The sequence below is a fragment of the Mustela lutreola genome, chromosome 1 (assembly GCF_030435805.1).
Source record: "Mustela lutreola isolate mMusLut2 chromosome 1, mMusLut2.pri, whole genome shotgun sequence".
Taxonomy (NCBI): Eukaryota; Metazoa; Chordata; class Mammalia; order Carnivora; family Mustelidae; genus Mustela; species Mustela lutreola.
Window position 1 is genome coordinate 68,774,057 of NC_081290.1, and position 25,366 is coordinate 68,799,422.

At 48.2% G+C, this 25,366-nt stretch overlaps 1 protein-coding gene across 5 annotated transcripts in view; it reads right to left on the minus strand.

Moving 5' to 3' along the window:
* PCGF3 (polycomb group ring finger 3) overlaps positions 1 to 25,366 on the minus strand; it is a 52,327-nt gene that overhangs the window by 6,523 nt on the left and 20,438 nt on the right. For all 5 annotated transcript variants that reach the window (XR_009351998.1, XM_059167821.1, XM_059167856.1 and 2 more), the window contains 6 exons: positions 24,869 to 24,986; positions 23,473 to 23,569; positions 20,171 to 20,226; positions 11,539 to 11,649; positions 10,626 to 10,714; positions 5,230 to 5,367 (listed from right to left, as the gene is read on the minus strand). Coding sequence is in view for 4 of the 5 variants with exons in the window: in XM_059167821.1 (XP_059023804.1) it covers positions 5,230 to 5,367; positions 10,626 to 10,714; positions 11,539 to 11,649; positions 20,171 to 20,226; positions 23,473 to 23,569; positions 24,869 to 24,986 (609 nt within the window). In the remaining variant the exon portion in view is untranslated. The remainder of the gene's footprint in view (positions 1 to 5,229; positions 5,368 to 10,625; positions 10,715 to 11,538; positions 11,650 to 20,170; positions 20,227 to 23,472; positions 23,570 to 24,868; positions 24,987 to 25,366) is intronic.

The window sequence follows — 25,366 nt, forward strand, 5'->3', positions numbered from 1 at the left end:
TTTTTTTTAAATGTGGTAAAATACACATAAAATTTACCATTTTATCATTCAAAATGTTGCGAACAGCCCCACCCTCTACCTCCAGAACTTTCTCCTCTTCCTAAACTGCCCCCAAGAAACACTAGTTCCCTATCTCCCCCTGTCCCCCAGCCCGACATCCACCATGCACACTCTGTCTCTATGATCTGACTCCTCCGGGGACTCATGGAAGTAGGGTCACATAGTGTCATTCCTTTATGGTTGCTCATGTCACTGAGCACAATGTCCTTGGGGTCCATCCCGGTGGGGGCAGGTGTCAGAATGTTCCTCCTGTTTAAGGCTGGAGAATGTTCCATTGTGTGGATTGTATGTCCATTTTGTTTATCCGCTCATCCGTTCAACCATCCTTCTATCTCTCCATTAGCCTATCCTGTCTATCCTCTTATTTATCCATCATCTGTCCCTCTATCTATCCGTCTGTCCATCATCCATCCATCCACCCATTCATCCATCCATTCTTCTCTCTATCCATCCACTCATCTGTCCATCCATTTGTCTGTCCATCCATCCTTCCATCTGTCAATCATCTATCCATCCATCCGACCGTCTGTCCACCCACCCATCCGCAGACAGTAGGGTGCCTCCCCGTCTCAGCTGTGGTGCATAATGCTGCCATGATCACGGTGGTGCCGCCAGCATCTCAGTAAGACCCCACTTTCCATTCTCTGGGGAACACACCCAGATGTGGAATTGCTGGATGATACAGTGATTGTACGTTTAATTTTTTGAGGACCGTCCACACTGTTTTCCACAGTGGCTGCACCATTTTACACTCCATCACCTCCCCGCCGAATGGTGCACAGGGTCCCGTTTCCCCATATCCTCACCATCTTTTACTTTCTTGTTATTCACTTATTTTTTTTTACAGTAGCTGTCCTAATAGGTATGAGGTAGTTCTCACTGTAGTTTTGATTTGTATTTTCCCTGACAGTGACACTGAGCACCCTTTCATGGCTATTGGCTATGTCTTTTTTTTTTTTTTTTTAAAGATTTTATTTATTTATTTGACAGAGAGAGGTCACAAGTAGGCAGAGAGGCAGGCAGAGAGAGGAGGAAGCAGGCTCCCTGCTGAGCAGAGAGCCCGATGCAGGACTCGATCCCAGGACCCCAAGATCATGACCTGAGACGAAGGCAGCGGCCCAACCCACTGAGCCACCCAGGCGCCCCTTGGCTGTATCTTCTTTGGAGAAATGTCTAAGCCCTTTGCCCATTTTAAAATCAGGTTGTACGATTTCTTTTATGCTATGTTTTAAGAGTTCTCTATATTCAGGATAGTAATCCATTATCAGGGTATGGCTTGCAAATAATTTCTCACAATTTGTATAAAATTTTTTCATTTTCAGAAAGTCCAATTTGTCTATTTTTAAAATTTTCTGACTGTGCCTTTACTGCCCCATCTAAGAAATCATTGCCAAATCATGGATTTTAAAAAGGTTTTGTCCTACGTGTTCTTCTAAGAGCTTTACTGTTTTAGGTCTGACATTTAGGTCCTTGATCTACTTTAAGTTAACTTTTGCATATGGTGTGAGGTAGGGATCCAACACCATTCTTTTGCATGGTGATGTTTTTCTAGCATCATTTGTTGAAATGACTATCCTTTCCCCACTAAGTGGTCTTGGTACCTTTGTTGAACATCACTTGACCACATACATAAGGGTTCATTTCTGGACTCTCTATTCAATTCCATTGATCTAAATGTCTGTCTTTATGTCAATATCACACTTTTTTACTAATGTAGCTTTATAGTAAAAGTTTTGAAATTAGGAAGCGTGGTTCCTCCAGTTATGTTCTTTTACAGGATTGTTTTGGGTACTCACGGTCCACCAAGATTTAATAAAAATTTTTAAATTTTTGCAAAAAGATCATTGGGATTTTGATAGGGATTGCTCTAACTATAGACTGTTTAGGTAGTATTAACATTTTAACAACATCAAGTCTTCCAATCCACCCACTTGGGATACGTTTCCATTTATTTATGCCTTCTTTAATTCCTTGCAGCAATTTTTGCAGTTTTTAGTGTGTAAGTCTTTCACTTCCTTGGTTAATTCCTAAGTATTTTATTCTTTCTGATGCTACTGTAAATTTAATTTTCTTTTATAATTTCCTTTTCAGATTATTCATGGCTAATGTACAGAAATCCAGATGATTTTTGTATTGATTTTGTGTCTTGCCACCTTGTTGAATTAATTTATTAGTTCTAATATGTGTGTGTAATCTTTGGGGTTTTCTACATGTAAGATCATATCATCTGCAGACAGAAATAATTTTAATTCTTCCTTTTAATTTGGATGTGTTTTATATATTCTTCCTCCCTAACTGCTCTGGCTAGAACATCCAGTCCCATGTTGGATAGAAGTGGTGAAAGCAGCATCCCTACCTTGTTCCTGATCTTAAAGGAAACACTGTAAGTCTTTCACCAGTGAGTCTGATGCTTGTAGTGGGTTTTCATATATGGCTTTTATTTTCATGTGTCTTCCATTCCTATTTTTTTTTTTTTTTAATCACAAAAGGGTATTGAATTTTGTCAAATGCTTTGCAGACCTACATCAGTTGAGATGATCATGTAGTTCCCCTCTCCATCCTGTTGCTGGGACACATTACCTTGATCAGTTTTTGTATGTTGAACCACAGTTCCATTTCAGAAATACCTACTTAGTTGTGGTATATAGTTCTTGTAACATGCTGCTGAATCCTGTTTGCTAGTATTTCATGGAGGATTTTTGCATCTGTGCTCATCATGGATGTTGGCCTATAGTTTTCTTTTCCTACAGTGTCTCTGTCCGACTTTGATAGCAGGGTAAGGCTGGCCCCATAGAATGAGCTGGGAAGTTTCTCTCCCCTTCATTTTTTTTGGGAAAAGTTGGGGAAGGATTGGTATTAATTCTTCTTTAAGTGGTAGAAGTCATCTAAGAAGCCATCCGGTCCTGGGCTTTGCTCTCTTGGGCATTTCTGATTACTGGTTCAGTCTCCTTATCAGTCGTAGGTCTGTTCAGACTTTCTGCATCTCTGTGATGCAGTCTTGGTAGGTTCTGTGTTTCCAGGAATTTGTCCACTTATCTAGGTTATCCTATTTGCTGGCATATAATGGTTCACAGTGTTCTCTGACAATCCCTTTTATTTCTGTAGAATTGGTAATACTGCTTCTGCTTTCATTTTAGATTTTAATAATTTGTCTTTGTTCTTAATCCATTAGTCCAAAGTTTGTAAAAAAATTTTTTTTTAAAAATATGGTTTTTAGGGGCACCTGGGTGGCTCAGTTGGTTAAGCGACTGCCTTCGGCTCAGGTCATGATCCTGGAGTCCCAGGATCGAGTCCTGCATCGGGCTCACTGCTTGGCAGGGAGTCTGCTTCTCCCTCTGACCTTCCCCCTTCTTATACTCTCTCTCTCAAATAAATAAATAAAATCTTTAAAAAATATATGATTTTTAAAGATTTTATTTATTTGAGAGAGAGAGAGAAAACATAGAGGGGTGGGGGCAAGGGACAAGCAGACTCTGTGCTAAGCACAGAGCCTAATCCGGGGTTCAGTTCCACGACCCCGAAATCATACCCCAAGCTGAAATCAAGAGTCGGAGGCTTAACCAACTGAGCCACCTAGGCGCCCTGTCAATTTTATTGACCTTTTCAAAGAACTGCTGAATTTCTCTATTGTTTTTCTGTTTTCTATTCCATTTATTTCTGCTTTGATCTTTAGTATTTCTTTCTTTCTGCTAGATTTGGGTTTAGTTTGTTCTTTTTCCAGTTTTTCAAGTGGTAAATTTAGGTTGTCGATGAGATCTTTCTTGTTTTTAATGTAAGTATTGATAGCATCAATTTCCCCCTTCGCACTGCTTCGCACAGATTTTGGTAAGTTGTGTTTTCACTTTCATATTTCTCTAAGTATTTTCCAATTTCTCTTGGATCCATTAGTTGTTTAAGTGTGTTGATTAGGGGTGCGTGGGTGGTTCAGTTGGCAAAGTGTTTCCCTTTGGCTCAGGTCATGATCTTGGGGTCCTGTATCCTGGGGGGCTCCCTGCTTGATGGGGAGTCTGCTTCTTCCTCTCCCTCTGCTGCTCCCCCTGCTTGTGTTCTTTCTTTCTCTCAAATAAATAAATAAAATCTCTTTTAAAAAGTGTGCTGTTTGGGGTGCCTGGGTGGCTCAGTGGGTTAAAGCCTCTGCCTTCGGCTCAGGTCATGATCCCAGGGTCCTGGGATCGAGCTCCACATCGGGCTCTCTGCTTGGCGGGGAGCCTGCTTCCTCCTCTCTCTCTCTGCCTGCCTCTCTGCCTACTTGTGATCTCTGTCAAATAAATAAATAAAATCTTTAAAAAAAAAAATGTGCCGTTTAATTTCCATAGTTTTGAGAACTTTCCAGTTTTCCTTTTGTTACTGATTTCTAACTTAATGCTGCTGTAATCAGAGAGGACACTTTGTAAGATATCTACCTTTTAAAATTGACTGAGGCAATTTGTGTCTGCTCTCCTCTTATAACGACCTTTGCCACTGAATTTAGGGCCCAGCTGGATGATCTAGGATGATCTCTTCATCTCAAGATTCTCGACACACTGACGAAGACCTTTTTTCTAATAAAGTCATGTTCACATGTGTTGGGGGTTAGGAAATGGACATATCTTTTGTGGGGGTCACCATTTAGCCAAGTATGATCTGCCTTCTGGTTTCTCAAATCCACATCTGTCCCATAAGCAAAATATGGCTTAGTGTAAGTGCTGCTGCCTCGGGAAGGCTCCCTGAGAATCTGAGCCAAGGTACTCACTAGAGCTGCCAGCCACCAACCCCTGTGCACACCAGAGGTGCAGACTTTCATTCAATTCCCGTCATTTACCACAAAATACCTGGAAGTATTTTACCTTATCGACCTTCCCAACCGTTTCACCCCCTACCCAGCCAATAACCCATTTGTGAAATTACAGAACGGTGTTTCTCATCGAGAGCAAGGCCTTTCATACATCTCAGCTTCTCCCTGCCATCCCCACTGCTGTCTCTCCTGTTAGGGGGCTCCCCATGCCCTCATCTGGCCACACTGTGTCCCATCACACTAACTGGGAGCCCGCAAAACAAACCAAAATTTTTTTTTTCTGATTTAAAATCTCCAAAGATGTAAAAACAAAAAACCCTGAAGACCTTTAGAAGTATCACTTCCACAAATGAGGAAAGATTTGCTACACTTTCTGTTTGCGGTACAACTATTACCTCGTTGAAAGACGAAAGGTTAAGTTTTTTGGCGATGAACTTCTTCAAGTGCAGGACTGTTGCTTGGGCCGAGCAGCGGATCCACTTCCGTTTCAAGCCCCGCAGTTTGCTGCTGTTGCACTCCAGACAGATGCTCACCTGGGAGAGAAAGACAGGCTGGCAGGCCTCCCCGGGGGGGGGGGGGGGGCGTGCTATGTGGCTCAGAGGCTCTTGGAGAAGCTACTCATTCCAGTAAATGTGACAACACTGGCTTTGTGAAATCAGAAATCTGTTTTGGCCTCAACACTGTGGAAGGGGGCTTTACTTTCATTGTTATATACACATTATCTTAAAATCTGTTTACCGTTTTGTGAAATATAATCTAACACTTTTAATTCTGTTTTATGAACATAGTACTTCAAAGTGAATCTGAGAATTATTTATTCATTGTACACACAGCGCTGGTCTCAGAGGGAAATGGACACAGACTGCAGCCCCATCTTGAGCTTCTCCCCGAGCCCCATCCCATGGGCTGTGCAGAGTGCTCTGCTGGCGCGATGAGGAAGAACATGCGGCCAGCAGGGACAGGCACGCCTGACTCTGCATGAATGTGCCCCGGAAAGCTTTGTAAGGAAGCAGTAGGATGCCTGGCCTTGACACAGGACGGCAAAGTCACTAGCGAAGAAAGGACTCTGGGCTCGGGAAAAAAACCATAAGCAAAGGCACAAACTTTGAAAGTTCACAGTTACCTCTTAGACAATCAACAGTTCAGTGGGGTCACAGTACAGGGCGTGTGACAAGGGACTGCAATGTAACTAAGTAAAAGGGATTCTGGGACGAGGGGGTACCCGGCAGATGCAAAAGGAAGGACTCCCAGGCCACGCAGGACTGCTGAGAAGGCCCACTCAATATAGCACTCACGAACGAATCCTTTTCTAGTAGCAGCCACAAAAAATGGCACTGTCAGACCCCCAAAATTCTGATAAAAGAATTAACAAAGGAGGGGTGCCTGGGTGGCTTAGATGGCTGAGCAGCCAACTCTTGATTTCAGCTCAGGTCATGATCTCAGTGTCGTTGACACTGAGCCCTGTGTCAGGCTCTGCACTGGCCGTGGAGCCTGCTTGAGATTCTGTCTCTCCCTCTGCCCCTCCCCCCTTGCCTGCACAATCTCTCTCAAAAGAAAAAAAAAAAGAATGGAGGAATTAACTGAAATACATATGTCTAAAATTACTAGAGATAGAAAGAAGGAATTAAAGACATAATACACTCTGAATAAAAAACAGGCAGGTATAAAAAAGATAACCAAATACAACCGGTAAAAACTCAGTGGGTGGCTGAACCACAGATGAGTCTCAGCAGAACACAGACCAATTTCATGAAAGATCAACTTGAGGAGATTACCTAAAAGAAGTAGAGAGCAAGATATCCATTAAAATAAGAAAACAAAGAAAGGGTGAAGGGGTAAGAGACTGAGGGGGTCTAACACACACGTGACAGAAATTCTGAAGGAAGAAGGGAGAACTAGGGAGAGGCAAAATTTAAGTAACAACTAAGGATCAAAATGATGGAGCACAAAAACTCTCAAATTTAGGAAGCAAAGACGCCAAAACAAGAGACATGAAGGAAACCTACACCGGCACGGATGGATGTGGGGAAAGGGCCAGGAAGGTGCAGTAGGTGGGCCTCCAGATGCAGCCACTGGGCCTGGAAAGCGCAGCAGGAAGCAGAGAAGTGACCACTCAAGAGCGAGGATGAAATGAAACAGACGAGGAGAGGGGACCCTGGTCTGGGAGGGAGATGAGAGCAGCCGTGGGCAGGTGAGCAGGCAGGCTGGCAGGCCCCCCTAGTTCTATCCGGATTGTTCAGCAAGTGTGGCCGGCTGCTTTCTAGCTTTTATTTGGAAGAGCAAAGGGGCGTGATTAGTCAAGATAATTTTGAGAAAGAAAAATAAGGGGTATATGCCCCATCAGAAGCCACAGCTTCACAGGTAAAATAATTAAATAATTGCAACTCAGTAAATTCCTCAGGGTTTAGACACAAGGGGAGACAGGAGCAGTGGCACAGAACACAACTGACCCCAGCACGGATGGAAGGCTCTAATCAGACAGGTGAGGAGGGCCTATTCGCCAATGCTGATGAGCCAGCTAGTCAACCTGGAGGAAAAGAGACTTAACCTCTTCTCCAGCTGCACTCAAATTACCTGCTGGTGGCTTATAACTTCACTGTAAAAAGTAAAACTTTAAAACATTTTACAAGAAAACATTTATGAGAACATATTTATGACCTTGGGGTGGGGAAATTTCCTGAGATAACGGAAAGAAACACTAATGAATTTCATTACTTTGAGACTGCAAAGTTCTGAATACTAATGAGTCCATGCCAGAGCCTCAAGGCTGAGCACAGTGACTGGGGGCAAGCAGGCCCCAGACAACTTGAGGAGGCATGTCAGACTGCCCAGTACATACAGTCCATGACAGAATAAGTAATTTGATAAAAAGTGGAGGCCCCAAGAGAACCAGGAGACATTTGAAAAGACGCTCAACACCACTAGTACACACACGAAGACAGCAGTGAGGACGACCACCAGGCGTCATGTCCGGGAGCAGCGAGTCCAGTCTGGCACAGGTGCAAGGAGACCTGGCTGGCCATGCCAGTCGGCCCCTCAGGTGTCAGAGCACCAGAGGGACCAGGACACCGGACAGAAAGGTCAGTGAGCAATGACACAGTGTCGCCCTGCATACCACAGAGTACATAGCAACACTATGTGGCAACATCATGCATCCCCAAATTCTCGGAAATATAATTGCACCTGAAAGAAGTCAGCTGTAGAAAGACACACGTTCTCTGTTTCCTACGGTTTACAGCTACAAACACAGATATACACACAAACCTAGTGACCCAGCCCAGCACACAGTTCTCTGTTCACTGGGCACAGGAGCCCCAAGCCCTGTGTCCTCCTCCCCAGTTGACCAGAGTGTCCCACAGGCACCCTTTCTCACATGTCCCGAGCCACAGATGCTGCCTGGTCGCCTTCCCATCTGGGGAGCCTTGGCCTCCCCGAGTCTTCTGCTCTGCTGAGGGTTCCACACTCACTGACTCCTCCCTCCTCAGCCAGCCCTGCTGCAAGGTCCAGCTCTACCCCACCCTCCCTCCCTCTTGACACCCCTGCATTGACCACCACCAGCTGGGAGCAGGGTAGGGCCTGCTCACCAGCTGGGAGCAGGGTAGGGCCCAGACAGGGTGGGTGCTCAGGGATTGTGGTGGGGTGGTGCCCAGCCTCCCCCCTCCACTGTCCCACAGGGCTGAGGCCACCCCCTTGGCCACCAGTACAGAACAGGTGCACACTGCACCCAGCATCCCCCAAACCTGGGTGGGGCAGGCATCTCCAGACTGGCTCTGGATCCTCCTCTCTGGGGCCTGGACATCACACCCTGCCATGCTGGGCTCAGTGCGTGCTTCCCAAGTGAGCAGGGAATGGGGCTGTGGCCATGCTGCCCAACGGTTCGAAGCTCTCACAACCCTCCTATGGCTGTTTGTGCAGGGAACTCCACAGGTCAACAGCACCTCTGGGGATGAACAGCCCATTTGCTCAAAAGCAGGCAGAATATGGGCCTTATAGGAGGGCCAAATTCTTCCTAAAAGTAGGTGTATATTCTAATTTTCTTATGTTTACTCTAGTGACTCACCAGAGCACCAGAATATGTGCTTTCCTCAGGCCCACCTGGGAGCAGCCCAGGGTGGGCGCTGTCCTGTCCCATCGGCAGGGAGAAACGTGCTCTGGACAAGGGTGGGAACAGGGACAAAGGCAGAGGGCAGAGAGGGCAGCGAAAGGGTTAGGGCACTGAGCCATCAAGGTGTCTGAGCAACACTTCCAGCGGATGGAAACACCACAGGTGCTCTATAAGGAATAAATTCAGAATCGCGCCAGGCATTAGGATTCTCTGTGAACAAATACCTAGGACTGTAGCCCAGCCACAGTTCAAGAGCAGTAAACCCTGAGGAGCATCGAGTGTCAGCGTTGGGCCTGAGGACTCCGGCCTGTTAGTGTCTCAGACTTGGGGGCTCGCACTTCCCTTAGCTGTTTTTTTCTTTTGCTCATGCTTAGTGTGAAAAGTGCACAATTCAGTCAAGTCATCTGAGTGACAGAAGAAGGAAGTGTTTGTCTTCAAAGTTATTCCTAATTTAGAATCTGACACCCAGCCACAGTATCATGCAGCCCCGTATGGGAAACACGGAGGGACTCAGAATTCATTATGCACACACCCTCTCTGAAAAGACGTGAAGAGGGATGCTCGGTCCCTCCAGAAGAAACACAGACTCCACAAAACCGGAAGATGGGATAAACCCAATAGTATGAGCAAAAGCCCACACAAACCCATACTACCTTTTGTTAAATCTAAATAATTATTGGGGCCGGTGGCTCGGTCACTGAGCATCCGACTCTTGGTTTCGGCTCCGACTGTGAGAAGCACGGAGGGGAGTCTGCCCGAGCTTCTCCCTGTCCCTCTGGCCTTCCCTGCACCCCCGCAGGCGCTCTCTCCCCAGTACATAAATAAATCTTTCTAAAATAACCTAACACCTGATTATTCAGGTTTTTTCTTATGTTTTTCCATAACATTTCAGTGGCTTCATTTAGCCTCACACAATTTCTTATTAGAATATTCTTAAGTTTTTCTCCGTCCTGTGATGAGCCCCCCCGCCCGAGATGATTTCATCCCCTGACAAGCAACAAGTTCTACCACTGCCCCCACGGACAGTCTTAGGTTATGTGAAGACAATGGGGTGACGTGAGAGGGATAGCGTTCTGCTGTGTCACACACATCTTGGTCTGTCTCAGTGAGTGCCTGGAGTCCTCCGAGCCATGCTGAGTAACAGCTGAGACTGTGCACTTTTCTGTCTTTCACGTTAACAAGATGATTCTAATTTCGGTATGATGACTGTGAGAGCTTTCCAGGCAGGGTATCCTATGGAAAGGCCCAGTACCATGGGTATGAGATTGGATCACAAGCTTTTACAGCATCTCTGTGACTGTTTCCTTCTCCTTTTTGCGTGGCGGATGCACAGATCCCTCAATGCTGCGTTGTTTCCTTTCCTCTAACACAGGCAAGACTGCAGATCTTGATACTGTATGTGCAGGTGCACAGAACGCCTGACATGGGATTATCCTACCTGGGCAGTAATGTGCAGACGGTGGACTTCAATTGTTTTATATTTAAAATGTTTTAAAGTGAGCATTTATCACTTTGGCAATTAAAAAGAAAAGATAAAGAAGGAAAATCTAAGGAAACATGTTGACATTTGAACGTGTCAACTTTCTTGGCTACTTGGCCTTTTCTCTGTAAATGGAGGAAACATCCCCTGGGGTAGTTAGGATTTTCTGAAGCCCACCACAGTGCACACACAACGGCAGCACCCACCTGTTCGTCACTTCTGTGGTAGTCATTGTCCTCTTCCTGCTTCTCTTCTGCTGCTTCTTTGTTCGAACTGTCATCTGCTTTGGTTTCACCTTTCAGCAATAACAGGAGATATTATATTACGAAACCCAGAATGTCAAACCATTATTTTTTTTAAACTGTACACTATACTCAAAATGCTATAAAAATTCATTCAAATAAGACAGCTGCACCTTCAAAAGGATATGAAACTGGCGAGAGCTGGACAGGGCACCTGTTAAAACACGGTGTCCCTTCAAGTGTGTGTACAAGGACATAGCAGGCAAAGGCTGGTGGGGGGCAGTGAAAGGGGCAGAGAAACCCTCGCACCCAATACTACTCAATGCTTAATATACAACTACCGACTAGGTAGCACAGGGCCCCTACAATCTTTATCGTTCCAACACTGCTTTTACAAGTAAGTGGCTGGGACAAGACCCCTGGCTTCCCAAACAGCCCACAACTGCCTCCCTCTGCCTCCACAGGGGTGCAGCATGCAGACCATGCCTTTCCTCGGGGCCAGACAGGACCTCTCCTTTCTTCTAACATTGTTAAACATACACAGGGTAGTCTAGAAACTTCTCAGGAACCCCTGTGGGTCACTAGAAAAACACCCTGGCATGAAATACTTGAATAATTTGTTTTAATTTGTACCAACTTGAAAATATCACTAATTTTGCACTGAAGCAGTACAAATTGAAGGGAAGTCTCAGGAGGCCCACCTGCACAGCACCCCACCTCCAGGTACTCATGGGGGACCCTCTGTCTCCCGTTTCTCAGCTGGGCCCCAGAAACTCCCAGGTTGTACCACAAACTGTGGAGGGGGCACAGGGCATCCTGAGAAAGAGGTTCATACCAAAGCCCGGCCTTGGCTGCAGGCACGCCGTAGCCCACTCACCGTTCCGATGGGGATCTAGGTGCTGTTTTGCAGAACAGGTCTCCCCCTTGATATCTCCAGGCACTTCCATGCCTAACTTGTGGTAGAATTCCCTCTGTTTCCTCATTTCCGCTATTGAAAATGAATATATACAAGATCTTAATCTTAAGAAGGCAGTGAATCACATGAAAATTCTGTTCACAAATGTCATGTGAAGCAAACAACAGATCTGGATCTGGAGGGTTTTGATGGCTGCCACTAACGAGAAGACAACTCTGGACTGTCACCCTCTGAACCTCAGAGCCATGGAGCCCTGACTGGAGGACGCACTGGGCACCAGGCTGAAACTGCCAGCACTAGGGCATGGGGACGCACAGACCCCTGACCGCAAGCTGCAGGCCACTCCCCACCCTCAGACCCAAGACTGCCATTCTCAGCACAGGGCATCTGCTCAATGTTCTAGGACTCCTCAGTGGCCAGCATACAGGACCCGCGGACCGCTGGGCGGCTCAGTGACAGACTTGGGCTTTCCGAGTGCTGCTGACGTGCAGTGTCCTCTCCCGGCTACAGAGGGCCACCCCAGGGGTGCCAGCACGGGGTAAAGAGTGGCCCCTGGTGTCTGTGGCATGCCATCACGGCTCACAGAATCCTGGGGAGGCAGTGGAGCTGCCCCTCAACCCGCAGGAAGGTTCCTTTGGGGGCAGAAGCCTTGCCACCACACTGCCTTCCAGTCCGCTCCTCAGAAGTGATGTCAGCCAGCACCCCTACTCCCGGAGGTTGGCAGGCCAGTTGCTGCTGGCTGCACTAGAGGAAGCCCCCCGTGCAGAGTGGCAGCCAGGCCAGGAGAGGGCAGGGACAGCAGGCTGAAAGGCTGACTCTGAGCAGAAAAGGATTGTAAACCATACACCCAGACAACGAAGCAATTAATCATTATTCGGGGCCCCACGGCAGGCAGCAAAGAAACTTTAAACCCAAGCTGCTCAAACTAATAGCCTATGAAAAACACTTCTGTATACTTAACCCTGTAACACTCTGTTGCACTTTTTACCTGCACCCGTGTCCTCCCCTATAGCATAAGCTCCTTGGGGCCAGGAATACATCTTGGTCACAACCTGGACGTGCACTGATGCTCCGCAGAAGCACATGGGTACAGGGGGACAAAAGGCTCAGGCACAAAGTGGCCGCCCCTCAGAACTAAAGGGACGGCTCTACTGCCTAGAGGGAAACATGGGGTGCTGGAACCATATACGGCAAAGTGCCAAACCAGAAGACTGGTCTGGAAAATTTGGGATTAGCTCAGAAAGAAATGAAATAGACATATTCAAGCTAGCTTAGCAATAAAGGTGTGAAGAGCAGGGCTTGCGGCGTGAGGCCACTCCCACCAGCTTCTCCAAGTACAGCGCCGTCCCGCCGTTCAGAGCGCAAGAGTTCTCGCAAATGACACTGCTTCCATGTCAGGAACAGATCAGCACACAAATGTCCCTTGGGGTAAATTTTCAGCAAGGTAACTTGCTATTTAAAACTATTTAAAAACTTAACCGCTGGCCCCCAAAATTCTGCTGGTAATCCGTCCTAAAGAGTAACCACCCTAGTGCATAAGGAGACGGGGAGGCACACAGTCCCTGGGGCCTTATTCACAACACTGAAGGGCCAGAAACAAGTCTGAACGGGGGCTGGGCCTGACAGAAGGGCGAGGCCAAGAAAGCCTCAGAATCCTTCTCAACACTCCGTCCGAGATGCCATCCACACGGACAGTCAACGTGTGAGATAAACCTAATGTATCTGCTACCCTGGGATAAGGCCTTCTGCTCAGCAGAATACCGTGTAGCCACTAAAAATGATACAGATTGGGGGCATCTGAGTGCGTCAATTGGTTAAGTGACCCACTCTTGATCTCAGCTCAAGTCTTGATCTTGGGGTTGTGAGTTCAAACCCCACATTGGGCTCCATGCTGGGTGTGGAGCCTACTTTAAAAAAAAAAAAAAGATGTAAGTCACATTTTTTTTTTTAAGATTTAGTTATTTATTTTAGGGAGAGAGTGAGCGTGAGAGTGAGCAAGCACATGGGTGAGTGAGGGAGGGGCAGAGAAAGAGGGATAGGGAAAGAATTTTAAGTAGGCTCTCCACTGAGCACAGAGCCTGGTTCAGGGTTCGATCCCACAACCCTGAGATCATGACCTGAGCTGAAGTGAAGTCATGAGTCTGACACGCAACCGAATGAGCCACCAGGCGCCCCAAGGTCCTATTATTGGTGTGGAACAAGCACAGTAGGCCATCATGGAAAAGACTGTGTAGCATGATCTCATTTTTTATAAAAATTACAATTTTACAATTCATAAAATAATACATTTTATAAAATAATTTTATAAATAAAAATAAATTTATAAAATAATAAATTTTATAAAATAGTTTTATAAAATTTTACAAAAATTACAGATCCTGGTATAACTAGGATCTAGGAGAATCCAGGGCAGTGACGCAAGGCCATACTGGGCCCAAGTCCGTGTAGCTTCCCTGCCGCTCTCAAGGCCTCCTCAATGACGTGGGCGCGTATGGGGTCCCATGGCCGACTTCACACTCAGGTTGAAACCCGCTCCCCCTGCCCCCGGATCCGGCCTGAGACAAGGACATCCACGTGCACCACTCGGACCGAACACCCCATGTGGAGCACTAGCCCAGGGGCTGGCAAGCATCCCGTCGTCAGACGCAGTGGACACTGGGGCTGTGTGAAGTACGCAGCAACGCTGAGGTATGACATAGGCAGGTCTGGAACCGGGGAGAAGGCAAATGTTTTATGTAAGTATAATGAGTACATTCTGGCTCTTCTTTTGAATAAACTGTCATCTGTCAGATGAAGAAAAAAGGTCCACTTTATCTTCACGATCCCTTCTCTGATGCTCTTCCTTCCTTCATGTGAGTCAAAGTTTCCAACCTCTGGCACCTCCTCGTCTCGGAAGAACTACTTATGCGTTCCGACAAGTTCCTGAGACCTCTGGCTCCCAGAGAAACTATTTCTCCTTGCCTTCTGCAGGACACACAACTCTGGTCAGTGGTTTCTTCTCTCAACACCAAACACTGTACTTTCCGGTCTCCTTGCTGGTGTGGCTTTGGAGAAGTCAGGTGGATTTTTACCTTTGCTCCTCTGTAATAAGGTGTTTTCTCCCTCGGCCTCATTTAGTCTGATTACTCTGTAGCTGGAAAATGATATGCATAGGTCTCACGTTCCTGGCACTGATCCTGAGCGTCCGGGGTCCGGGATTTGGTGTCCGATGTTAGTTTGGGGAAAATCTCAGTCATGATCAGCTCACGTGTTTCTGCTGTTCCTTCTCTCTCTCCTCTGCTTCTTGTGTTCCCATCCCATGTGCGGTACACCTCTGCGGCAGTCACTCATCCTTGGGAGACTCTGATTTTGGTTAGCTTCTGTTGACACAACCCTACACAAGTCGTGTTACTAACTGGCCCGCGGCTTTCTTCATTTCTGCTACTGTGGTTTTATGTCTGGCATTTCTTTTAGCGTCTTCCTTAGTGTTTCCGTCCTTCTGCTTACACTGCCCAGCTATCCTGGTCCATGTTACCCACTGGAGCCTTTAGTATATTTGTTGCGTTTGTTTTCAATTCCAGTCTGACAATTCGCACATCCCTGCCATGCCTGGTTCTGGTGCTTGTTCTGTGTCCTGAAACTCTGCTTCTGTCTTTCAGTGAGCCTTGTCATGTTTTCTGGTGAGCCAGCTGCGATGTGCCAGGGAGAGGCCTTCAGTGACATGGTGGGGGTGGGGAAGGGGAAGGGCTCTGTGATCCTCAGCCGGGGCCTCCACTCTGGGCTTGGTCAGCGCGTCCCAGCTGTGTTCTCCCACTGTGGGTGGGAAGACCAGTTCCCCTCGCTCAGCTAGTTTCCCCGGTGGGCAGGCCTTGGTAGAAGTGCTGCTGAATGGCTCCTCTTCTTCCCCTGCCGGAAGCACTGAGGGACCGTGGTTGAGATCCTGGGGGCGAAGCTCATGACACCGGATCCTCCTGCAGGTTTCTCTCTCTGACTTGTCTGCATGGAGCCTCCAGCCATTCCTCAACTACAGGCTTCTGGCCCTGTACCAGTTCCCAGGGAGGGTTCCGCTCCGGAGCCTCTGACCTGGGAAGCCAGGGCTCCCATATCCAGTTTCTTCAATCTTGGGGCAGCAGTTTCCCCTGTGTCCACCCTTCTTACAATCTAAGAAAAGTGGCTGATTTCTCAGTCTGTTCAGCTTATTTGTTAGGACAGAGTGGTGACTTCCAAGCTCTTCATGTGAGGAACTGGAAACTAGCAGTCATGAAACTTCAAAATATGGTTAAAACTATAATTGAGGACAGTTTTTTGTATCACAGGCTGCTAACAAGAGAAACGGACTTCTTTTAGGGGGAATTTAATCGGGGTTAAAAGTTAGTATTCCTTATCATCAAAACTGATTGTGCATGTTTATCTCAAATGAGATTTTACAAATTTTCATTTTTGAAAATCTCTTTTCACACAGAAATGCTGGCATCAGTCCACAAGCACATGACCTCTTGGGCTCATGCATCAGTGAGGGGGTGCTCCCAGAACCCTGGGGGGGCCTTTTCTCCCGGTGTTGTCCCTTGTGGTGCCATCACACTGAGGGCTCATTGCTCCTCCTGGAGGGTGGACGGAAGCAGCACAGTCAGTGGACTCTGACATGTGGATTCAGGTCGAGGTCCTGGGCCTGTAGCCAGAACTCAGAAAGCAAGGCTGCTCCCAGTTCACATGGGCTTGGAGATCTCCTGCCTCCTCTCGCTTCTGACAGCACCACGTCCAGAGGGCAGCGCCTCACCGCAGGGAGTCTGCGCCCAAGTCACACTGCCTGACTTCATTAGGAGCATTGTCGAGTCTTTGGGAAAAGGTACTTTCTGAAGTCCTTCAACGTTAAAGGTGCTTTTTTCCACTCTGAAAACTTCCTCTCCCCACAGCTCCAAACCCCACCACACAAACACTTTGCCAGCCTGAAGCCTTAAAGGGCTGAGTGGGAGGGAAAGTCGGGACATTTAACCTCCGCTTTGGACAGGACCTCCAACGCCAGGGGATAGTGACATCTGAAAGTGAATGAAGTCCACCGCGGACACCGCGGGTCCAGTGACATAGGAAAGAGTCATCTCAGCAGTATTCCTGTTGGCGAATACGACGTCCCCCAGACACCTTCCATTTTCACAGGTGCAGTTCGTCCATCCAACTGAGCATCTTCCCACCCCACACATGTTCCTGCTCCTGCTGGCTGGAACACAGCTGAGCAGATGCCACTTCTGGTTGTACTGGACTGGAAGTTTCTCAACCCCTTGAAGATTCCCGGTGGCAGCTGCTCCGTGCGCACCACTCAGAGAGACGTTTTCTCTGGTCACTGCAAGCTCCCCATGCAAACGGCTGAGCGGACTGGACACTCAGAACCACCAGCTTGGCTTCCTCTGCGACGACTGATGCAGCTCCCAGAAGCTCCCTCCACAGCCAGTCTGTCCTCTGGCTGCTGGTGTCAAACAAGACTGGATTGAGGGTAAATGGCTCCCCTGTTTGGCTAACACACCAGCCAGTCAGAAACCTACTCCAACTGCAGCCGTATCTTCACTTTTTATTTTTGTGACGAAATTCTGCTGTGATGAGCTACTCTATTTTAGATTTTTTTTCCTTCCTGCGTATTCAGTCTGGTTCTGCTCCTTTACCCCAGCACGGTGGCTCAGCATGGCAGCACTGACTCTCGAGGACAGCTCCAATGACGCATCCCTGTGGCTTAAACAGGCAGCATCTGGAGCCCAGACTTTCCTTCCTTCGGGTTCTGACGTGATGGGTAGGTTCGGACAACAGAGTCAGCAGTGGCACATGGCTCTCGAAAAGCTGGCGAGCTATGCCTGTGTTTCTAGATCCACTGTGCACGAAACGGTGAGGCCTCCCCCCCAACCCCAGCACCCAGTGTGCCACCAGTGCCTGCTCCGGGTGTGATGCTAGCACAAACGATACAAAGAGGAGTAAGCATGCTGCGCTCCAGTAACACTACTTAACAGACAATGGAATTTCAATTAATGTAACGTTCACATCACAAATGTTATTCTTTTGACTTTTCCCAACCTTACAAAAGTAAAAAACGTCCTTGGCTCATGAGCGCTGTGAAGACAGGCAACAAGCCAGATCTGGCCTGCAGCTTGCTGTTACCTACTCCAGGCAGGGCCAAGAGGCAAGAGAAAGAAATAAAAATGCAGAACCCTTGGCCTAGTGATTCTACTTCCAGAATAAAGCCCAATATATTCACCCACTCCCATAAAAGTATGCAAAAGGGTGATCAGCAAACCCCCTCCCTTCAGTTAAAGCCAACCATGGGTATGTCCTAAGTATCTGTCAGGAGGAGTTCAGGAGCGAAAGGACCCCCACAGCCATCGTCAGACGGGCAGAGCCCCACATCCTGGCGAGTGCCTCTGTGGCACGCAGGACAAGGAGCAAATGTGGCCTCTTCAAAGGCAGATTTTCAAAAATTATTAAAAAAGGAAACAAAAGACAACTGAAAAACAAATTCTCCACCAAAGACCTTGTCTACGGGGAACAGAGAAACAGCTGGCAAGAGGACGGCAGTGGGGGTGGAACCTGAAGAGGCGCAGCTCCGAGGCCCGGGCGGCAGCATGTGCAGCCTCCAGAATGGGGCCTCCACCTGAGAAATCAGGTGTGCAGCTGTGGGCACAGCTGACATGACAAAGGGGCTGCAGACAGCCTGCAGCGTGGCAGTGGCCACACTGTCGAGGGTTTCAAAGCCGTGCTGTTCTTGTGAAGAGCAACATGGGGCTGCAAGTCTGAGGGCCAGAGAAGCCGAGCATCTGGTCTGCCAGAAGAGAGACCCCAGCCCAAGGGGGAGAGAGGGCATTATCGCACTTGCACATGGTCTCCACCAGCGAGACCTCCGTTATAACCGTGTCACGGGGCATCTCACCCATGGAGGCACCCGGACTCTGTGGGGAGAGGACAGGAAGTCACCAAGAGGAGCCCAGAACCCGCCTGCTGGGCAAGCAGAGCCACTCCAGACTCCTGGGGTGCTGTCGGAGGCCACGGATGGGAGCACCCGGGCTTCAGAAAGGACAAGGACCCCTACACGCTGTGAACACGTGCATGTGTTTCCATCCACTGACGGTGGCTGGAGGGGCCCGAAGGCCCGGCTGGCTGTATACAAAGGAAAGACAAACTCAGTTCTGCCTGTTGATGTGAATGGGCCTCAGGAACCCTGCAGTGATGTATGGCTCTGCGCACGTGGTCTACCCGGTACACGGCCCGGTCGGGCCGGAAGAGGTAGATCAGAAGAGGCAGATCAGACTGCTCCTAACAAGTCCCAGACTGACGCTCTGCGTGCAGGGTGGCTGCAGCAACAGGACACATAGGCCAAACGCACCTGTTCAGGCAGAATAACCACCGGAGTGGGACTTGCCAGAAACACGAGCCAGAATCAGGTCAGGCCTGCAGAGGCCGCCGGTTCAGGAACCGGGGTACCCTCGGCAAGTCCAGACTTGGAGACAGGAGAGGCCGGGAGGGCGACCTAACCTGGATCCTGACTGAAATAAGCTAAAACAAACTTGGAAAATGTGGTGTTCTCAAGGCGGTTAGAAATGCTGGCACTGACTGGCTTTTTGATACCAAGGGGTTACTATTATTTTCTTAGATTGATAAAGGTTTTGTGGTTACATATATTAAGAAGAACCTTATCTTCTGGCAGAAGATGGGCGGGAGCAGTCGATGAAACAGGACTCGCTGTGAGCTGGGAAACTGCGGATGCTGGGTAATAAACACATGGGATTTGATACGTGCTTCTGTCTGCTTTTGTGTTTAAAATACTCTGTAAAAATTTTTAAGGTACTGGTGTTTTATTTTGATGTATTCTTTGCTTTAGGACTAAAAACTTCGAGGTATCAAAAGATGACTGTCTCCATCTACATTTTACTCAGGAATCTTAAATTCTTCTTATAATAAATGACCTTGTGAATGGTGAAGAAAAGACTAACAGCACTGTTGGAAAAGCTGTATCTTCTAAGCTTACACAGTGAGCTGTATATTCAATTACAACCCTCCTTTGAAACATTACAAGGAGAAAACAGCCAAAAGGAATCCCTACCATATTTTATCTCTGAAAGACAATGTACAGAATTTCATCAGCAAGCACAGCACCCTCGGATCTCGAGTGGGACCCTAAGGCCAATGTCCCTCCCCATTGCCCCCTCATCACCCCCACAAAGAGGGGCAGCAACACTCTCTGTGTTCAGGACTGCAGGAAAGTTTAAAAAAAGAACGGCTATTTCCACTTCCAGCATACTTATACTACACAGTGTTTCTTTTTAATTCTTAATGAGATTGGACTTTAGATGCAGGTAAACTTTATCGACACCCCGGCTACTGGTGGTGTGTCTGCGATTAGGGAGGCTTCCCCAGAGAGGCTGCATGGTCAACTCAGCCCCTCTGAACACAGGAGCTGGCGAGGAGGACAGTGGAAGAAACCAGCACCATGGTACTCGTGAGTTCAGTGTGGGGACAAGACAGGCGGTGCTGCTGCCACAGAAGGGGCCTCCCTCCAGGTCCAGGACCCCCATGAGGAAAGCCTCCCAGAGGCCGTGCTACAGACTCCACAGTCTGAGAGAGACACTCTGACACTCACCTTCCTGAAGGCCTGGAACCAGTTTGTAAACAATGTCCTGCATGGTTCTGTCATGACTGGCAAAAAGAATACAACAGGTCAGGTCAGCCAAAACACCTGGGCACATTTTTCCTTTACAACAGCAAAATTCACAATCGCAAATTCTAAATCTTGGTTGAATTTTGCTTCTAGTTTGCACTTAAAAAAATGTGCTAGCAGAAGTTATATATGATCTGAATTAATGCATCATTTAATTCAGGTTCTAGAAGCTTAAGAACATTTCAAGCAGCGGTGGCACAAAGATCCTCTAGGGGATGAGTGCCCCCTGCCTGCCAAATGTGGAGCCAACACAGAGCTACGGCCTGGTGTGGTCTGTCCAGCCGCACACCTGTCTTGTCCACTGGTGCTTCCTGGGGTCTCCACTAGACAGGAAGTTTTCTTTAACATTCTCAAAAATGCAGAGAAAAGGTGCTAAGATCAGGCCCTTCTGGTGGTCTTTATGATCTACTTATGAAGGTTTTCTGAAAAGGTTACATGAGCACAGTATCTCAAATACACTACTCCAGTTTGTTATTTCTGAACATAAATTATTAATACATTGAAGTAACTGTTTTCAAACATCGTCCATTAAAATGAAAACCTTAAGAACACAGATAGGTACCTTGTAAGCAACTGACAAACAGCTCTGCTCCACAGATCAGACATTTAGCTGCGAGAGCTAGGACAGGACTGGGCACACGGCAGCTGCTCACCAGGCTCACAATTCTGCCAGAAATGCTGGGGGACTGGGTCCTGCAGAGACCACTGCTCACTGCTTCCAATAACTCTAAAGTTCTACGACTGGTGTCGTATGGGCTAACAACTCAGCCCATGGCAGACGGACGCAGGGTTTCTCAACCCTTTTGATTGTGCTACACACTAAGAAATGCATTTCACGTCCCAACGCTCACATTCACGTGCGTGTATGGGTGACAGGCACATGCACATGGATAAGCATTCGGAACCACCACTGGCCTGCAGCACACACGACTCCCTTGCTCGCTGACTCCACCCTCACTGGCTTTGCAGAAAGCTCACCCGATCCCTAAGGAGAGGATGCTGGACGGAACCTGCCAAAGAGCTCTACCCTGGGTCCTCCAAATGACTGGGCTAGGCCCTGCCTGCATGGCCAGAGACCCACAGCGCTGAGTGGAGGGCTCAGCGGACTCTCCTCGGGGAGGGTGCCAGGAGGCACAACAGCACAAGGTCTTCTTCCTGGTGTCGGCTACATTCAGGCTCTTGCTGTGGCAAACCTTTGAAACAGAGCCAATTCCTTTGCAGTGTTCATGTTCACACTCCACGCTACAGGCCACACACCCTCTTAACTCCTCTCTTGACATGGCCCACATGGCCAAGGTCCTCGGTTTGAAGTTGAAGCTTGGAAGGGCAGAGCTGCCTCATAGATCCTCCAGACCCTAGAAGCTCAGACTCAACACCTGTCTGCGGCCAGCACCCCATGGTATCATCTTACCTCTTAAGGCCTGAGCCACTGTCTGGGGCCCAATATGGGGCCACCAGGTCCTGTTGCCCCACCCTAAGTGCCCTCTTCCCACTCTGCCGCAGCCCAAACGTGAAGGCCCTTCCTTTGGGGCAACCTCACGGTCAAAGTGTAGCAGAATCAGAGCAGAAGCTGGGCCAAGTGTGTAGGACAAAGGTATGTCAGGAAGAAGGCTCTGAGCCAACAGCACAGCTGGCATTAGGATGGGTAAAACAGTATAGTTCCAGACAGAGCACAGAGGGCAAGGAGTAAGGGACAAGATTAGCAGGAAAGAGCCACTCTGGAGCGCAGAGCCCATGACAGGCCTCAGGGCTGTGCATCTCCCCCTACCTCTGCACCTCAACCCCCTGGCCCTGGTTACATCGTCACTACACAGAGAGAAGGCAGGCCCTGGCCTGTGCACCCAGCTAGCTCCACTCCACTGGCCCCCTTCCTTGTGTTACAGGTTAGGCTGTTCCTAGAACACCACGGTCCGGCACTGCTAAAGTGTTTCTGTTCTCCAGAACACCCTGCCTATCCCAGAGCACAGGAAAGGGGCCCTGGAACTCTGGGAGGGAGGGCCAGAGTCTCTACAGCTTTCCACCGGCATGAAGCTCCTACCACCACCTGCCTTCTACAGTTCACATCAGGAAAGCCCCCATGTGCTCTACAAAGCTACACCCCCCAAGACAGGAAACACATACATAGACACTGCCAACAATTAGTGCCCAGAATATATGAAACATTTCTTTAAAGCAGAACAAATAAAACAAAGAACCCAGTAGAAAAAATGAAATGAGATATGAAGAGACACTTCCCAGAAACCCGAATGGCCAGGTAACATTTGGGAGCAGGCTGGTGCTCATTGATAATCAGGGCCAAGAGCACACCACACAGCAAGAATGCAGTCCACAACAGCCCAGGAGAGCATGGGAAGGTACGAGAGCTCTATATCCCAACACCCTGTCCTTAGGGATGGCAAAGAAGAGACACCTATACAGCAAACCCTAGAGCAGCACTGAGCGCCCGCTGTGGACACCCCAATGTGCCCCGGCCACAGGATCCCACATAACTAACTGGTCTGGAGAACAGGATGGGTCAAGGGAAAGGCGTACAAACACACCACTGGTCCCCCTTGTAGTAAGCTGGACAGAGGGGACTAAGGTATGTTGTCCGGGGACAGTGGGCTGTTGGGCGGGGTTTTCTGGGCCTGGTGATTTCTACCTCTTGATCTGGGAGTGGCCTCTTGCTGCGCCGATGCCAGCTGCTCACATGTTTAAAACCTCTCCTGTGCACATCCTTATGAGTGGTTCAGAACAGATCTCCAGACCTACCTTTGCTGCTCCCCCGTGGTAGGGGAGTGCTTTCATTTCCTTTGGGACAGCCCCTCAAACCTGGAAGCCATTTAAAACTCCACATAAGAGCCACAAGCCAACCCAGACGCCCCCCCTTACCCAAGAAGGTGGCAGTGGTCAACATGGAGGGCCACCAGCTGTGAGAAGCAAGATGCAGGCCACAAGCAAGGGGCCTAGAACCACTTGTTCCATAACAGAAAGGCAGGCTGAGGGCTGCTACCCACTTTAGAGCAAACTTCAGCCAGTTCAGTGTAAAACCAGTGAAATCCACGTGGGTCCTGAGGTTCCTCAGATTATTCAATTTGAGCAAATACTCCTAGAAACTTGTGGGAGCGGCCCCGGTGCTCCCCGGTCTGACTTGGCTGGCAGGGTGGCCAAGCACACAGGCCAGGGCAAGGCCTTGACAGGGAACGAGGCCAGAAGCTGTGCCCGGGGACCCTGGAGGCACTTACCCAATGTACTGCAGTGGGTGACTCTGGTGGATCACGATCCTACACGTGGGGCAGGTGTTGTTCTCTTCCAAGTACTTGACCAGGCAACTCCGACAGACTGTTTGCGAAAGCACACACATGTCAGAAAGCGAGAGCAGAATGCCGGCGCCTCCTTGGGCTTGGCTCGCACATGGGCCATGCGCAGACCCACTCACCACCGCGCATGTGGCTGCTTCGATGGGACACCTGCCTCTTGGGTCTCACCAACCACGGTGAAGTCTCATGTGCTCACTCAGCAGGTCTGAGGGGTAAGGGTAGGAGGGACAAGGAACCTGAGGGAGAGGGGGTGCCCAGAGGTCAAGAGTGGAGACATCACTAGAATGCACGTCAGGGTCTCATCCATATATTCTCACCAGAGGGGCTAACACTTAAAATTTTCATGTTTGTCTAAAAAAAAAATCACGAGATTTTTCTGTGTACAACGAAATTTGAGAAAATTCAACAGAGAATAACAATTTAAAGCTATAATTACCTTTATAATAAAAGTTCTATCAAAACTGGCAAATATTTTATTTTCTAAAGCAGAAAATACAGGATCCAAAGTCACCTGCATTCCAGGCACTGGTCTTAGGGCAAAGACCCTGTCTCCACACGGTGTTCCTGCCTAGCCCCCTCAGCCCCCCTCAGCCACCGTCATGAAGGCTAGCTTCGGGTAAACTACACCTGCTAAATGTTCACTCAAGATGGGGCTTAAAACACCCAAGTCCAGCACAAGCTAAGAGTCTTCTAAATAGCACAACACAAGCCCATCAGCCTCGAGGAGCCAAACCACATTTCCCCTTTCAGAAAGTTTAAGGAATTCATTTGGAAATTTTAAAAAGTAAGCATTTCTGTCCACTAAAAATGAATATTGTCATAACACAGTTACACTGGTTTTGCTGTTACATGGAAATAACAATTTTTCCTATTTTTGGCTTTCTTAAATAATATTTCTACTGAAACTACCCATAATATTTTTTTTAAAATTTGAACTAATTTTTTTGATTTAAGATAATCTTTATTCCTGCTTCTATGTCTTGCGTTGTGCTTGAGCTAAAAGGTTTTGGTGAAAGAAAGAAGAGAAAAGAAAAGAAAGAAAAGGAAAAGAGAAGAGAAGAGAAGTGAAGGAAGGAAAGAAAGAAAAAAAGAAAGGAAGGAAGGAAGGAGAGCAAGCCCAAGGATCAAGAAACCCCAAGGCTAGAAGCTGTCAAAGGCCACGTTCTAAGGCATTCTGCCTACGAGTATGCAGACAGTCACATCCCACCACGGCTGTCAAAGACCATGTTCTAGAATATGCCCCAGATACATGTATACAGACCTTGGTCGCATCCCCCCCCATGGCTGCCAAAGACCATGTTCTACAATATTCCCCACATACATGTGTGCAGACACTCGGTCACCGTAGTCGCGTCGATGAGATATCCGCTGCATAGGCGGCAGGTGATGTGGGCGTTTATGTCCCAGAGCTTAATCTTTCTGGTCAACATCTTTGGCTTCTGCAAGAGAAAACCACTTATTAACTAATATCTGAAATAGTCCCATCTCTTTCTTTCTTTCTTTCTTTTCCCCCCCAGATTTATTTTTAGAGAGAGAGGGAGAAAGACAGCATGAATGGGGGGAGGGGCAGAGGGAGAGAGAAAATCTTCAGCAGACTCCCCACTGAGCAAGGAGCCTGATGCAGGGCTTGATCTCATGACCCTGAGATCACGACATGAGCCAAAACCAAGAGTCGGATACCCAACTGACTGCGCCCTCCAGATGCCCCCAAAATACTCCCATGTGCTCCATCAAAGTTTCAGGCCCAATGTAAATCAAGTTCCAGCACAGAAGGGCTCAGCGTGATGGAGGGCCAGGTCCTCACCATAGAAACTGTGTG